The sequence below is a fragment of the Symphalangus syndactylus genome, chromosome 9 (assembly GCF_028878055.3).
Source record: "Symphalangus syndactylus isolate Jambi chromosome 9, NHGRI_mSymSyn1-v2.1_pri, whole genome shotgun sequence".
NCBI classification, from domain to species: domain Eukaryota; kingdom Metazoa; phylum Chordata; class Mammalia; order Primates; family Hylobatidae; genus Symphalangus; species Symphalangus syndactylus.
In genome coordinates this window covers 85504799-85519330 of record NC_072431.2, presented here as the reverse complement: position 1 = coordinate 85519330, position 14532 = coordinate 85504799, and the positions used below count along the sequence as shown (strand labels likewise).

General features: G+C 42.9%; 1 protein-coding gene across 9 annotated transcripts in view; it reads left to right on the top strand.

Annotated features, from left to right (window-relative positions):
- CCM2 (CCM2 scaffold protein) overlaps positions 1–14532 on the top strand; it is a 79691-nt gene that overhangs the window by 39729 nt on the left and 25430 nt on the right. For 8 of the 9 annotated variants that reach the window (XM_063608961.1, XM_055293228.2, XM_063608959.1 and 5 more), the window contains exon 2: positions 591–764. The exons of the other annotated variant lie outside the window; for it this stretch is intronic. In XM_063608961.1, coding sequence (XP_063465031.1) covers positions 591–764 — 174 coding nt within the window. The remainder of the gene's footprint in view (positions 1–590; positions 765–14532) is intronic. 9 annotated transcript variants of the gene reach the window in all.

Below are 14532 nucleotides of genomic sequence, written 5' to 3'. Positions count from 1 at the left end.
TCCCTTGTTGATTTTCATTGGAGCTCAACATGCTCAGTGTCCCCACCTAGAGTGTTCCCTATTGGGGAAGGAATTGCATAAAAAACGTATGTCCCATTAAGCCATTAAGAAATATGCTTCTGTAGAATGTGCTCAACCTTGGCTGTTGAGATGCTTAACTTGTTGATGCCAGCACTGGCCACACCTTCCACTTGCCTTCCCGGAGTTCTCAGAAATGAAGTGTCCCAGCTGAGCTGGAAAGAGTTGGAATGATGTTATGTTTTATCTTCTGTGGGGAATCTCCCCCTTCTATCATTGTCTTTCCAGATAAGGTTACCTGCCTTCTATGTGTTGTAGGAACAGATGAAGAGCAAGGTCCCTCCATGCCAGAGGCTGCATGGCAGCCCAGCCCCACCCTGCTGGCCTGTGTGCTGGCTGTGGTCCCTCAGGCTTGTGTGCTGTTGGTACCTTTCTCACCAGTCTGGCAGTCAGTGATCCCTGTTGCATGGGGGCCATGGTAGTAGTTTTGGCTACTTCTGTTTGTTAACCATAGGTACAACACAAAGCATTTGTGAATAATGAACTCCAATCATTGCCATTTCTGCCTGCAGCCTGGAATTGTCTCGCCATTTAAACGAGTATTCCTAAAAGGTGAAAAGAGTAGAGATAAGAAAGCCCATGAGAAGGTGACAGAGAGGCGCCCTCTGCACACTGTGGTGTTGTCATTGCCTGAGCGCGTCGAGCCAGACAGACTGCTGAGCGACTATATTGAGAAGGAGGTAAAGGTAAGTTGTCATGGGCCACAGGACGTGCCTGCCAAACGACAGTGACGGTCATGCTTGTATCCACCAGACACTCTTGAGTTTATAAGACGCAGCCACACAGACACATTAGTAGTTGATTATCCCACCCATTGTCTTGTCTATGCTGATAAATTTAATAATTGGATAACTGAAAACCCAGATTCTGTCTGCTGACCCCAGTTTGTTTTTTTCTGTAGTAGCAATGCCACCTTCTTTCTCTCGAAGACTTGGCTGTGTGGGTAGTATGTGCTGCTCCACCAGAAGAGTGTTAAAGAGCTGGGAGAAAAGTCACGTCTCCTGTAGTTTGCAGTTGAAAAGAGTTACCTGGTCAAGGCCATGACCTTGCTCTAACAGTCACCGCCTAGAATTCAGACCATGTGTTTGAGGCTCATCATTGGGTCTCAAAGGCCTGAGGCCAAAATACTGTGCATAAAGCATGTGATGTGCATAAGTTGATTTTTAATCCCTCCCCTAAAATGAAAGTATATGAATAAAAAGGTATAAAGCCATGAGGTCAGAGAGAATAGGAAAGGAGACAACAGTGGATGAGGTGGTCCATAAACATGGAAGAAGGAAACCGCTGAGGGTGAGATGAGTTAGAGCTAACCCAGCCAGACCCGAGTTCCTGCAGAGGACACGGAGTCCAGGGGGCTCAGGAGGGGCATGGGCCAGTTCGAGTGTCCATGGGAGGGATTTCCACTCTCACCTGGCCCAGCCAGATGATTAACTCATCCCCACCCACTGGAAGATGGGGCTTTGGACATGCAGAAACCTGGTACAGGGGCAGGTGGGGAGAGACCAAGATAGAAGATAAGGAAGTCAAGTCAAAGCCTGTATGTGGAATGGAGAGAATTCCCAATTCCTCTTTCTTTCAAGCTTCTAGAATGCCTGCAACCAGGCCTTTCCCACAAAGGAATTCTTGGAAGGGTGCTCATTGAGGAAGTTAAGCAGCCCATACTGGCCCTTGGGGTTACCCACCCAACCAGCCTGAATAAACTCCAACAGTCAGGACTCCCGCCAGGCATCCGACGTCTGTCAGCTTTTTTGGAGCCTCATTTCAAACATAGGCAGCTGAGTATAAGTACACATTTGAGGACAACTTTCAACTTAAAGGCAGAGCTCAAGACAAATACACAAAATAAACATGAATAAATAGCAACAATGCAGAAAATAGGGGAAGAAATTTAAAAGTGTATAATATTTTCAGAAAGATAAGAGGAAATATTGTTGACAGTGACAGCAGGATTCTACTTTTAAATAAAGGTGAGAGGAAGAGCTTCTGGAATTAAAACTGTGTTAATTAGGCCAGGTGCAGTGGCTCACGCCTGTAATCCCAGCACTTTAGGAGGCTGAGGCGTGCGGATCACTTGAGGTCAGAAGTTCGAGAGCAGTCTGGCCAACATGGAGAAACCCCGTCTCTACTAAAAATATAAAGATTAGCCTGGTGTGGTGGCAGGCGCCTGTAATCCCAGCTACTTGGGAGGCTGAGGCAGGAGAATTGCTTGAACCCGGGAGGTGGAGGTTGCAGTGAGCCAAGATCACACCACTGTGCTCCAGCTTAGGTGAAAGAGCAAGACTGTGTGTCAAAAAAAAAAAAGCAAACAAAACAACTGTGTTATTTATATATCTTTAAAAAATTCAATAGAGGTGTTGAAAGATAAAAGTTAAAAAAAAGGCCAGGCACTGTGGCTTGTGCCTGTAATCCCAGCACTTTGGGAGGCTGATCACGAGGTCAGGAGATTGAGACCATCCTGGCTAACACAGTGAAACCCTGTCTCTACTAAAAATACAAAAAATTAGCCGGGCGCGGTGGCGGGCACCTGTAGTCCCAGCTACTTGGGAGACTGACGTAGGAGAATGGCATGAACCCAGGAGGCGGAGCTTGCAGTGATCCGAGATCGCACCACTCCAGCCTGGGCAATAGAGTGAGACTCCATCTCAAAAAAACAAAAGTCCCAGAAAGAATATTCAAAAGACAAAGAAGGTTAATAAACAAAAGATGAGAAAGAGAAATGAAATTAGATGATCAATTCAGGAAGTTCAACATCTGACTCCCAAGAAAAAAGGAAGGGAAGAGTGAGAAGAAGTTATTAAGACAGTAAAGGAAGAACATTTTGAAGAATTGACTGATGGACATGACTGCCCCCATTGAAAGGATCCTGTCATGACTAGACAGGTCTCTAAAACCTCAACTCACAGAAGCCTGTTCTTAGAAGTTACTGGAGGGGCCGGGCGCGGTGGCTCACGCCTGTAATCCCAGCACTTTGGGAGGCCGAGGCGGGCGGATCATGAGGTCAGGAGATCGAGACCATCCTGGCTAACACGGTGAAACCCCGTCTCTACTAAAAAAATACAAGAAATTAGCTGGGCGAGGTGGCGGGCGCCTGTAGTCCCAGCTACGCGGGAGGCTGAGGCAGGAGAATGGTGTGAACCCCAGGGGGCGGAGCCTGCAGTGAGCCGAGATCGCGCCACTGCACTTCAGCCTGGGTGAAAGAGCGAGACTCCATCTCGGGAAAAAAAAAAAAAAAAAAAAAAAAGAAGTTACTGGAGGATGTGCTGCATCAAAACATAAGGGGAGGCCGGGCATGCTGGCTCATGCCTGTAATCCCAGCACTTTGGGAGGCCAAGTGGAGCAGATCAGATGAGGCCAGGAGGTTGAGACCAGCCTGGCCAACATGGCGAAACCCTGTCTCTATTAAAAATGCCAGAAAAATTAGCCGGGTGTGGTGGCACACGCCTGTAATTCCAGCTACTTGGGAAGCTGAGGCACAGGAATCGCTTGAACTCAGGAGGCGGAGGTTGCAGTGAGCCGAGATCGCACCCCTGCACTCCAGCCTGGGCGACAGCGTGAGACGCGGTCTTCAAAAACAAAACAAAACACAAGGGCAAACCAAGAAGAGGAAAACACGGATTCATAGCCCAAGGGGTCTGCCAGGGAAAGCAACAAAGATAATTCCCAGGATGACAGGAAAGCGAAGTCCCAGGATATTAAGAAACAGGCCACAGAAGCTCTGGGATAAGTAAGTATAGACTGTATGTTTGGGTAAAATAATGTATTGAGAAGTTGCTGAAGAAATAAAGTAGTACATAGAAAACAAAGCAAATGGAGTTGTGGAGGAATTGATAATAAATCATTAAAAATGAAAACTTAAAGGTTGGAAACTCCTGTTTCTGGGAAGATGAAGTAGACATTCTTTTCCCTATTCTTCTAGTTAAGTGCACCTAAAATCTAAAATCCTTGGACACTATATGCAATAACATAAGAACACTCTGAAAGGTAGAGAGAAGGCAGACCACCCAGAACCCAGAAAACAACCCAGTAGTGATTTCTTTAGGTTGTCTTTTTGCCTCATGTAGCCCAGACTATGAGCTGAAGAAGCTGGCAGCCCAGAAACACCAACAGGTACAGACAGAACCCCCTGCAAAAGCCAGCTCCTTCTGACCAAGGGACCAGGAAAGGGGCAGCCTAGCACAAAGCAAAATATTTAGACAACTGCTCAGTGTGAACCAAACATGACAGAAAGAACTGTGGTCCTACCTGTGTGCCTGCTAGCAAAGGCTAAGTAAGGACCACTTATTCCTCCAGAGAAAGTTGAATAGGGACCATGGACTTTTATCCCTGTTGGGCAGTAACAAACCCCTAAGGAATCTTGTGTGGTTCTGGAGTGTTAGTGGAGACCACATTGGGTGGGGCAGTAATGAGGCCCTCCTATTCCTTCCAACCAGGGAAGAATCAGTGGAAGCCACATGGGGAACCAGAACTCTTATCATACCCAGCAGTAATGAGGAAGGAGCCTTCCACGCAGAAGGCCAAGTAGGGAATCTGACCTTTGACCCCTACTTGGTGGTAAAAAGGTGGTGTTGCTGAGTGCCGTGGCCCATGCCCGTAATCCCAGTACTTTGGGAGGCTGAGGTGGACGGATCACGAGGTCAGGAGTTCAAGACCAGCCTGACCAACATGGTGAAACCCCGTCTCTACTAAAAATACAAAAATTAGTCAGTTGTGGTGGCACACACCTGTAATCTCAGGAGGCTGAGGCAGGAGTATTGCTTGACTCCGGAAGGTGGAGGTCGCAGTGAGCTGAGATCTCACCACTGCACTCCAGCCTGGGTAACAGAGTGAGACGCAATCTCAAAAAAAAAAAAAAAGGTGCCGTTCCCTTCCCTTCTGAGGGCCTAGGTTAAATTTTCTAGCATTTGTATTGTTGAAGTCCTGAAAAGAGAGGAGAAAGAGGGAAGGGCTGAAAAACTTTTCAAAGATCTTATGGGTTGAAACATTTGGCAAAGGACAAATTTAAAAGATTCAGAAAGCTGAGCAAACGCCAAACAAGATAAATCCACTACTAAAGCCTATCATAGTAGAATTTCTGAAAAGTAAAGACAACAGCAACAAAAAATCTTGAAAGTGGCAAGAAAGAAACACTTTACTCACAGGGGGAAACAGAAAGCAGATTTCTTGTTACACATAATGAGGACCAGTGGCACAACGTTCTTCAAGTTCTGAGAGACCCTGAGAATCAAAAGGATAATGAGAGAACACAGGCAACTCCACACACAAACAGTGGGCCAAAAAATAGACCAATTCCTTGAAAAGCACAAACTCCTCCCACAGTCATCCAATATGAAATAGATCATTTGAATACTCCTATAATTATTAAAGAAATTCAGTATCTAATTTGAAAACTCCAATTAAAAAAAGTCTTCAGACCCAAATGGTTTCACTGGAGAATTCTATCAAACGTTTAAAGAATTAATGTCAATTCTACATACTTTTCCAGAAAAACAGAAAGGGAGGGAACTCTTCTGTTCTCCTCTTCTCTCCCCTCCCCTCCCCTCCCCTCCCCTCCCCTCCCCTCCCCTCCCCTCCCCTCCCCTCTCCTCCCCTCTCCTCCCCTCTCCTCCCCTCTCCTCCCCTCTTCTCTCCTCTCCTCTCCTCTCTTCTCTTCTCTGCTTTCTCTTCTCTTCTCTTCTTCTTCTTCCTTTTTTTTTTTCCTTGAGATAGGGTCTGTCTCTGTTGCCCAGGTTAGAGTGCAGTGGCATGATCTTGGTTCACTGCAGCCTCGACCTTCCAAGCTCAAGCAGCCCTCCCACCTTAGCCTCCTGAGTAGCTGAGACTACAGGTGCCTGCCACCATGCCCAGCTAATTTTTTATTTTGTAGAGATGAGGTGTCACTGTGTTGACCAGGCTGTCTTGAACTCCTAGACTCAAGCAGTCCTCCCACCTTAGCCTCCCAAAGTCCTGGGATTATAGGCATGAACCACTGCACTTGGCTGGGAATATTTTCTGACTCATTTTGTAAGGGCAGTATTGCCCTGATACCAAACCAGACAAAAAACAGTGCAAAATTAAAAGAAATAACAGACACCAATACAAACATAAAATTCCTCAGGAAACTATTAGGTAACATTCAGCAATATAGAAAAAGAATTATACCTACTGTTTCTGTGAGAATAAACAACAAAAAAGAATTACACACCGTGAATGGGTGGAGTTTATTCTAAGGATGCAAGGCTGGTTTGATACTTGAAAATGTAATTCATTGGCAGGAGAATCACTTGAACCCAAGGAGGCGGAGGTTGCAGTGAGCTGGGATTGGGCCACTGCACTCCAGCCTGGGCGACGGGGCGAGACTCCATCCCAAAAAAAAAAAAAAAAAAAATTGTGGAGAAATTTTAATTAACAGTTCTTCAAATATTTAACTTTATTTTTTTCTTTCCTTCTAGGGCTCCCATTAATCACATACTGATATTTACTTTTTTTCATGCCCTTTCATTTTTCTTGCATTTTTCATATTCTTTACTCTTCCCGATGCCTTCTGGGAATGTTTCAAACCACTCTCCATCTTATGAATTCATTCCTCAACTGTATTCATTCAACCCTGAATTAAATTGTTTGTTTCTACTATATCTGATTGGTCCTTTTTTATAACTCCTTGTCCCTATTTGTTTCCAGTGCCTTCCTACATGCCCTTGAGAATATTTATTAGGATTATTGTAAATTCTTGTTTTCTCTGGCTCATCAGTTCTTCTCCCTCCAGAATTAGTTGTTTAGTTTGTGATCTTGCCTTTCCAATGCTTTAAGTCTGTGTTCCACAGATCTCTCTTTATTTTTTCCATTCCCTCCAGAATATCAGCTATAGTTTTTTTGTTTTGTTTCGTTTTGGGACAGAGTCTCGCTCTGTTGCCCAGGCTAGAGTGCAGTGGTGCAGGCTCCGCTCACTGCAAGCTCCGCCTCCTGGGTTCACGCCGTTCTCCTACTTCAGCCTCCCAAGTGGCTGGGACTGCAGGGGCCCGCCACCATGCGTGGCTAATTTTTTTTGTATTTGTAGTAGAGACGGGGTTTCACCGTGTTGGTCAGGATGGTCTTGATCTCCTGACCTTGTGATCCTCCTGCCTTGGCCTCCCAAGGTGCTGGGATTACAGGCGTAAGCCATCATGCCCGGCCCAGCTGTAGTTTTTATATTACATTCTGAGTTCCATCTATAGCCCACTTGCTTCTGAGGCATCTCCAGGATGAGATTCAAAGGAGGGAAACCCCAATTGCTGTAAGTTCCCTATCTTGACTCTTGACTTCCCTACAGCATAAACTACACTTATGGTCCTCAAGATTTAGCTCAATTTGACTGAGCTGCCTTTTTATGTTCAGTAGAATTAGACTACATCACAGAACCACCAAACATTTTCTACTAGTTTATGGAGAGAATTATCATTTTCTAGAGGTAGGGAAGAGACATTAGTGGCCTCGTATGGCAAATTACTATGGAAAATGTAATTATTTCCAAATTTTCCTAGAACCATAATACTTTGTGATTGTTATAGTGATTCTTATTTTCCTTCCTTCCTTCCTTAGACCTCTTAAGTATACCCTATATAATTTGATTTTTAATTCAAAAGTTATTAAAATTTTGTTTTGAAGATTTCATAACTAAACTCTAACCGATCCCCAAGATAACTAGAAAAGCCTCTTGGTTTTACAAAACTAGTTTGGATAGTGCTGTTCTAAAAGTATAATAGAAATTGGTGAAATTATTTGTGGCCTGTGTTCTTGCTGTATCAGTATTTGTATCTTATCAGATACCTTTCCATACGTCTAGCCTTTTCTTTCTATCTGACATTAACTTATTCAACAAATATATGTTGAACACTTGCTCTACTATTGCTATAGCTGCTAGGTGCAGCTAGAAGTGACAGCTGATAGAGCAATTTCTTTAGAGTAGTTTGTGCAGTTTCAGTTGAAAAATCAGCACCTGGTTTCCATTCAGGCCCTCTTATTGTGCATGGGAACTTGAATCACCTTGGAACTTTTGTATTGATTTCCGTAAATGAGAAGTTAGATGAATTGCTTAATAATACCATATGTTTGCAGAAATAAAAGAAAAATCACTGCTTAAAAAAAAGAAAATGTAATCCATCATATTAACAAGCTAAAGAAGAAAAATCACATAATTACATCAATCAGTGGCAGAAAGTTTATTTGACAAAATTCAACACCCATTCTTGATTAAAAACTCAGACAAACGGGGCCGGGCACGGTGGCTCCTGCCTGTAATTCCAGCACTTTGGGAGGCCGAGGCAGGTGGATCACGAGGTCAGGAGATCAAGACCATCCTGGCTAACATGGTGAAACCCCGTCTCTACTAAAAATACAAAAAATCAGCTGAGCGTGGTGGCGGGCGCCTGTAGTCCCAGCTACTCGGGAGGCTGAGCCAGGAGAATGGCATGAACCCGGGAGGCAGAGCTTGCAGTGAGCCGAGATCACACCACTGCACTCCAGCCTGGGTGACAGAGTGAGACTCTGCCTCAAAAAAAAAAAAAAAAATACAAAAAAACAAACTCAGACAAACATGTTTTCGAACAATGAATATGTGGATATCAAAATTAAATCAATACCATTTACAATCACTTACAAAGTGAAACATGGGTATAAATCTTACAAAATATGAATAAGATTTATATGCTGAAAACTATAGAACACTGATGAAAGAAATCAAAGATCTGAATAAATGGAGAGACATACTGTATTCATAGACTGGAAGACTCAACCTAGTTAGTATGTTAGTTGTCCCTAAGTTGATATAAATGGACCAACTCCTTGAAAAGCACAAACTACTACTACAAGTCATCCAATATGAAATAATTTGAATAGCTGGTAACTATTAAAAGTGAATTTTACAATTCCTATCAAAATTTCTGCAAGAATTTTTTGTAGATACAAACAAGACTATTCTTAAAGTGCAGTGGCATGATCTTAAATTTCAAGCTATTCTTGAAATTTAAATGGAGAGGCAAAATAAGTAGAATAGCTAAAAATAATTTTGAAAAAGAAGAAAATGAGAGGAGTCAGTCTGCCTAATTTCAAGATAGATCATACCGCTATCACAGTCAAGACTGTGTGGTACCTGCAGAGGGACTGACACAGAGATCAGGGGAACAAAATCATGAACCTAGAAACAGATCCACACATATATGCCCAGCTGATTCTTGACGAAGATTCACAAGCAATTCAGTGGAGAAAGGATAGGATAGCCTTTTAACAAATGGTACTGGAGCAGTTGGACATTTGTAAGTAAAAATTGAACCTTGCCCTAAATTTCACAACTCAAACACAAAAATTAACTCAAAATGGATCATAGGCTTAAATATAAAATACAACTTCTAGGATAAAACATAGAAAATCTTTAGGATGCAGGGCTATGCAAAGAGTTCTGAGACTTGATACCTAAAGCATAATTCATAAAAGAAAAATCTGATAAACTGGACTTCATCAAAATTTAAAACTTTTGCTCTATAAAAGACAATGAAAAGATATGCTACAGACTGAGAAGAGATATTTTTAAACCACATATCTCACAGAGGGTTGGTATCTACAGTATATAAAGAACTCTCAAAACTCAACAGTAAAACAAACAATCCAATTAAGACATAAGCAAAAGACAGGAGGAGATACTTCAATGAAGAGGATATACAGATGGCAGTAAGCACATGAAAATATGCTCAGCATCATTAGCCATCAGGGAAATGCACATTAAAACCATAATGAGCTGCCCATACACACCTAACAGAATGTCTTAAATTTAAAAAAAGTAGAACACAAGATGCTGGAGAAGATGTGGAGGAACTGGACCCCTCATTCATTGCTGGTAGGGATGTAAAATGGTACCGCCACTCTAGAAAGCAGTCTGGCAGTTTCTTTAAATCTCCTCATGCAACTACCAACAACTTGGCAATTGCACTCCTAGGCATTTATCCCAGGGAAATGAAAATTTATGTTCACATGAAAACCTGCCTACTAATATTCAAAACAGTTGTACTCATAGTAGCCCAAAACTGGAAACAACTGCATGTCCTTTGGTGGTTAAATGGTTAAACAAAATGAGGTCCATCCATGCCATGGATTACTATTCAGTAATACAAAGGGCCGGGCATGGTGGCACCTGCCTGTAGTCCCACCTACTGGGGAGGTTGAGGCTGGAGGATTGCTTGAGCCCAGGAAGTCGAGGCTGCAGTGAGCCGTGATCACGCCACTGTGCTCCAGCCTGGATGACAGTGAGACCCTGTCTTAAAGCAACAACAAAGGAACAAACTACACAGCAACCTGGATGCGCCTCCAGAGAATTATGCTGAGTGAAAAAAGCCATCCCGAAAGGTTTCACACTGTATGTTCCTTTCTGTAACATCTTTGAAATGACACAGTTGCTGAGGTGGAGAACAGATTAGGGTTTGCTAGGGGTGGAGAGAAGTAGGTGTGCCTATATAGGGCAACAGGAGGGGTCCTCACAGTGATGGGTGCTCTGGCTGTGTTTACTTCCGTGTCCTGGTGTGATGTGCTATAGTTCTGCAAGAAGTCATTGCTGGGGGCAGTAGGGTAAAGGGAGCGATGGATCTCCCTGTATCATTTCTTACAATAAGAGGTGAATTTACAATTACCTTAAAATAAAAGTTTAATTATAAAGAAATTGTAATTTGACTACTACTTGGCATGTCAGTGAGAGAATGTAGATAATAAAATGATGTAAGAACTAATTAATGATTAAGAAAAATTATCTAAGTTGTAAGAAAAAGGGAAAGTGGGAATGGTGATATAATTGGAAGTCAATAAATAATATCTTAAATTGATAAGCAATAGCAATATAAGCCCATTATTTAGAAAAATGGCTCTAGATGCTAGAAGAATCAGAAGACTCCAGTGTGGCTGCCTCTTGGAAGTGGTTTGTGGATGGGGTTGTCCCGGTTAGTAAAGGAGATTGTTGTTTTTTTGTTTTACAATTTTTTGAACTTTATTTGCCTTTTTAAACTGTATACATTTCATGAAATAAAAACAATCACAATAATAAAATCCACCAGTAATAGGAGATATTTAACCCCACATACTCCAGTGTGGTGTTTATGGGAAGTATTTTGTTTTTAGAATGAACATTAATGAACAAGTTGAGAGGAATTTAATAGTAGCTTCTGTTTTGGAATGCTTACTGTGTGCAGCAACACTGTTTAACATTTTAAATATATTTTTCTCATTTAATCTTCACAAAACCTTCATAAAGTAGAAACATTCCTCTGGGAGGCTGAGGCAGGCGGATCATGAGGTCAAGAGATCGAGAACTATCTTGGCCAACGTGGTGAAACCCCATCTCTACTAAAAATACAAAGATTAGCTGAATTTGGTGGTGTGCACCTGTAGTCCCAGGTGCTCGGGAGGCTGAGGCAGGAGAATTGCTTGAACCCAGGAGGCGAAGGTTGCCGTGAGCTGAGATTGTGCCACTGCACTCCAGCCTGGTGACAGAGCAAGACTGTCTAAAAAAAAAAAAAAACATTCTTTCTGTAGTTTCCATCACAAGCTGACATTTGCCCCAGTAGGATTTGGTGCAATGCAGGGCTCATGTGGGCTCACCTAGTGACTATGAATGGACTCATAGCAGGCTTGCTGTGTGGTTTTAATAATGGGACCGGGTAATTAATCACATTTGTGGTATCAAACCCAAGAAGCTCTTCTCAGATTTGTTATTATTATTTTTTGAGACAGGGTCTCACTCTGTCTCCCAGGCTGGAATGTAGTGACACAGTCATGACTCACTGCAGCCTCGACTTCCCTGGGCTCAGGTGATCCTCTCACTTCAGCTTCCTGAGTAGCTGGGACCACGTGTTGCACCATCACACCTGGCTAATTTTTGTATTTTTTTTGTGGTGATGGGGTCTTGCCATGTTGCCCAGGCTGGTCTCGAACTCCTATGCTCAAGCGATCCTCCTGCCTCGGCTTCTCAAAGTAATAGATTAGAAGTGTGAGCCACCATGCCCGGCCTATTATTTATTTTTATCTAATTGAATATATAATTTATGTACATCGTTCAAAATTCAAATGATAACAAAGAGATTCTTGGTGAAAAGAAATCATGTGCGCCCTCCGTGGGAGGAATTGCTGACACCAGATTCTCGTGTCTTTACAGTCTGTCCATATATGAGCATACACATGCATTTGTTTCCCAAATGATGACACGGTATACACTGTTTGCACCTTGCTTTTTACACTGAACAGTGTATCTTGATTTATCGCAGAGAGTGTTCACATTAGCACACATAAAACTGCCTCGTCCATTTTAATGGTTGCATGGTATTCCATTAGATAGCTGTGTCATATTCTATTTAACCAGTGATTTATTAATACATATTTATTTTCAACTGTTATATATGTTTTACTGTACCTATAGGATAAATTACAAAAGTGGAGTTTCTAGATCTAAGGCTAGGTTACTTTTTAATTTGACAGACATTTCCAATAGCTCTTCATAAAGGGTTGAAGTCAGTGCATACGTGAGGACTCTGTGAGTGTGCAGGCGGCCCTCTACCTCTGCAGTTCTTCACCCGAGTCAAGCAACTGTGGGTTGAAAATATTCAAAAAAAGAACAATAAAACCACTACAACAATAAAAAATAACACAGATTTTAAAAATACAGTGTAACAACTATTTATATAACATTTACATTGTATTAGATATAAGTAATCTAGAGATAATTCGAAGTACAGTCTTGGCCATATAACGACATATTGGTCAATGACAGACCACACGTATGACAATGGTCCCATGAGATTATAAGGGAGCTAAAAAATTTCCATTGCCTAGTGACATAGCTGTCTTAACATTGTAGCACAACGCATCACGTTTTCTGTGTTTGAGTGTATTTAGAGTCACAAATACTTACGATTGTGTTACAGTTGCCTGCCTGCAGTATTCATACAGTAACATGCTGTACAGGTTGTAGCCTGGGAGCAATACCATATAGCCTAGGTGTGTAGTGGGCTATATGTACCATCTGGGTTTGTGTAATTACATTCTGTGATGTTCACTCAATGATGAAATTGCCTAATGACGTATTTCTCAGAATGTATCCCTGTCGTCGAGTGATGCATGGCTGTTACACAGGAGGAGTGTAGGTTATGTGCAAATAATACTGCCATATTGTATAAGGAACTTGAACATCTGCAGATTTTGGTATCCCAAGAGGCTCCTGGAACCAAGCCCTAGCAGATACTGAGGGACAACTGTACTTGTTTCTCTACCCTCTGAGGAACGCAGTGCTTATTCAAACTTTTTGGTCTTCGCCAGTCTGATATTCTTAAAATGTTTTCTCATTATAGTTTGTACTTACAAGTGAGGTTGAGTGTCTTTCAAATGGTCAAAAGTCAGGTCTCTTTCAGACTACCTTTCTAGATCCATTGCCCATTTTTTCTGTTGGGTTGTTGCTTCTTTTCTTATATCTTTGCAGTAGCTCTCAGTGTGTCGGGTAAGTTAGTCCTCTGCTGTAAAATTAGTTTTAAATGTTTTCCCCTAGTTTGTCATTTGTCTTTGTTCATCATTGTCTTCAATTGGTTCTCTTGCAGCAGAGCCTGAAACTGGGGATCATGTTCCGCTGAACTGTTGAGGGCATCCTCAAGAGAAAGAGTGAAGGGGGTAGGGTAGGGCAGAGGGGAAAGATGCCTGAAAATATAGACTCGGGTTAATTTCAACCTGATCCATGCTCTAAAGCCTAGAATGCCACAGCTCGGTGAAGACAGAAGTAGCTCAGGGTGTTACCCATCCACACTCAGAGCAGCAGGGGGATCCTGGGTGGGACACCACTGCCTGTACTACACTCCACCCTGCACTCCCTCATCCACATATTTCTCACGTTAAGTTCACTCCATCCAGACTCAGCTTCTCCAGAGGCATTTGGTCATGATTTCTGGAAACCTCTCCAGATGAACTACAGCCCTGACTACTTCAGTGGGTCCCAAGGCCTCATTCCACCCACTGGGGACATAGCACCATGTAGCAACTATTGGTTTAGATGTATACTGCATCCTAAAGGAGAGGGGGCATCCTTTCAGGGTGTCATCTCCCAGCTGGCCACAGCTCTATCAGGATGACAGCTCCAGGATGCTTAGGTATTTATTTATTTATTTTTTGGGACGTAGTCTCGTTCTGTCGCCCAGGCTGGAGTGCAGTGGCGCGGTCTCGGCTCACTGCAAGCTCCACCTCCCGGGTTCACGCCATTCTCCGCCTCAGCCTCCCGAGTAGCCGGGACTACTGGCGCCTGTCACCACGCCCGGCTAATTTATTTATTTATTTTGAGACGGAGTCTTGCTGTGTCTTCCAGGCTGTAGTGGTGTCATGATCTCGGCTCACTGCAAGCTCCACCTCCTGGGTTCACACCATTCTCCTGCCTCAGCCTCCCGAGTAGCTGGGACCACAGGCGCCCGCCACCACGCATGGCTAATA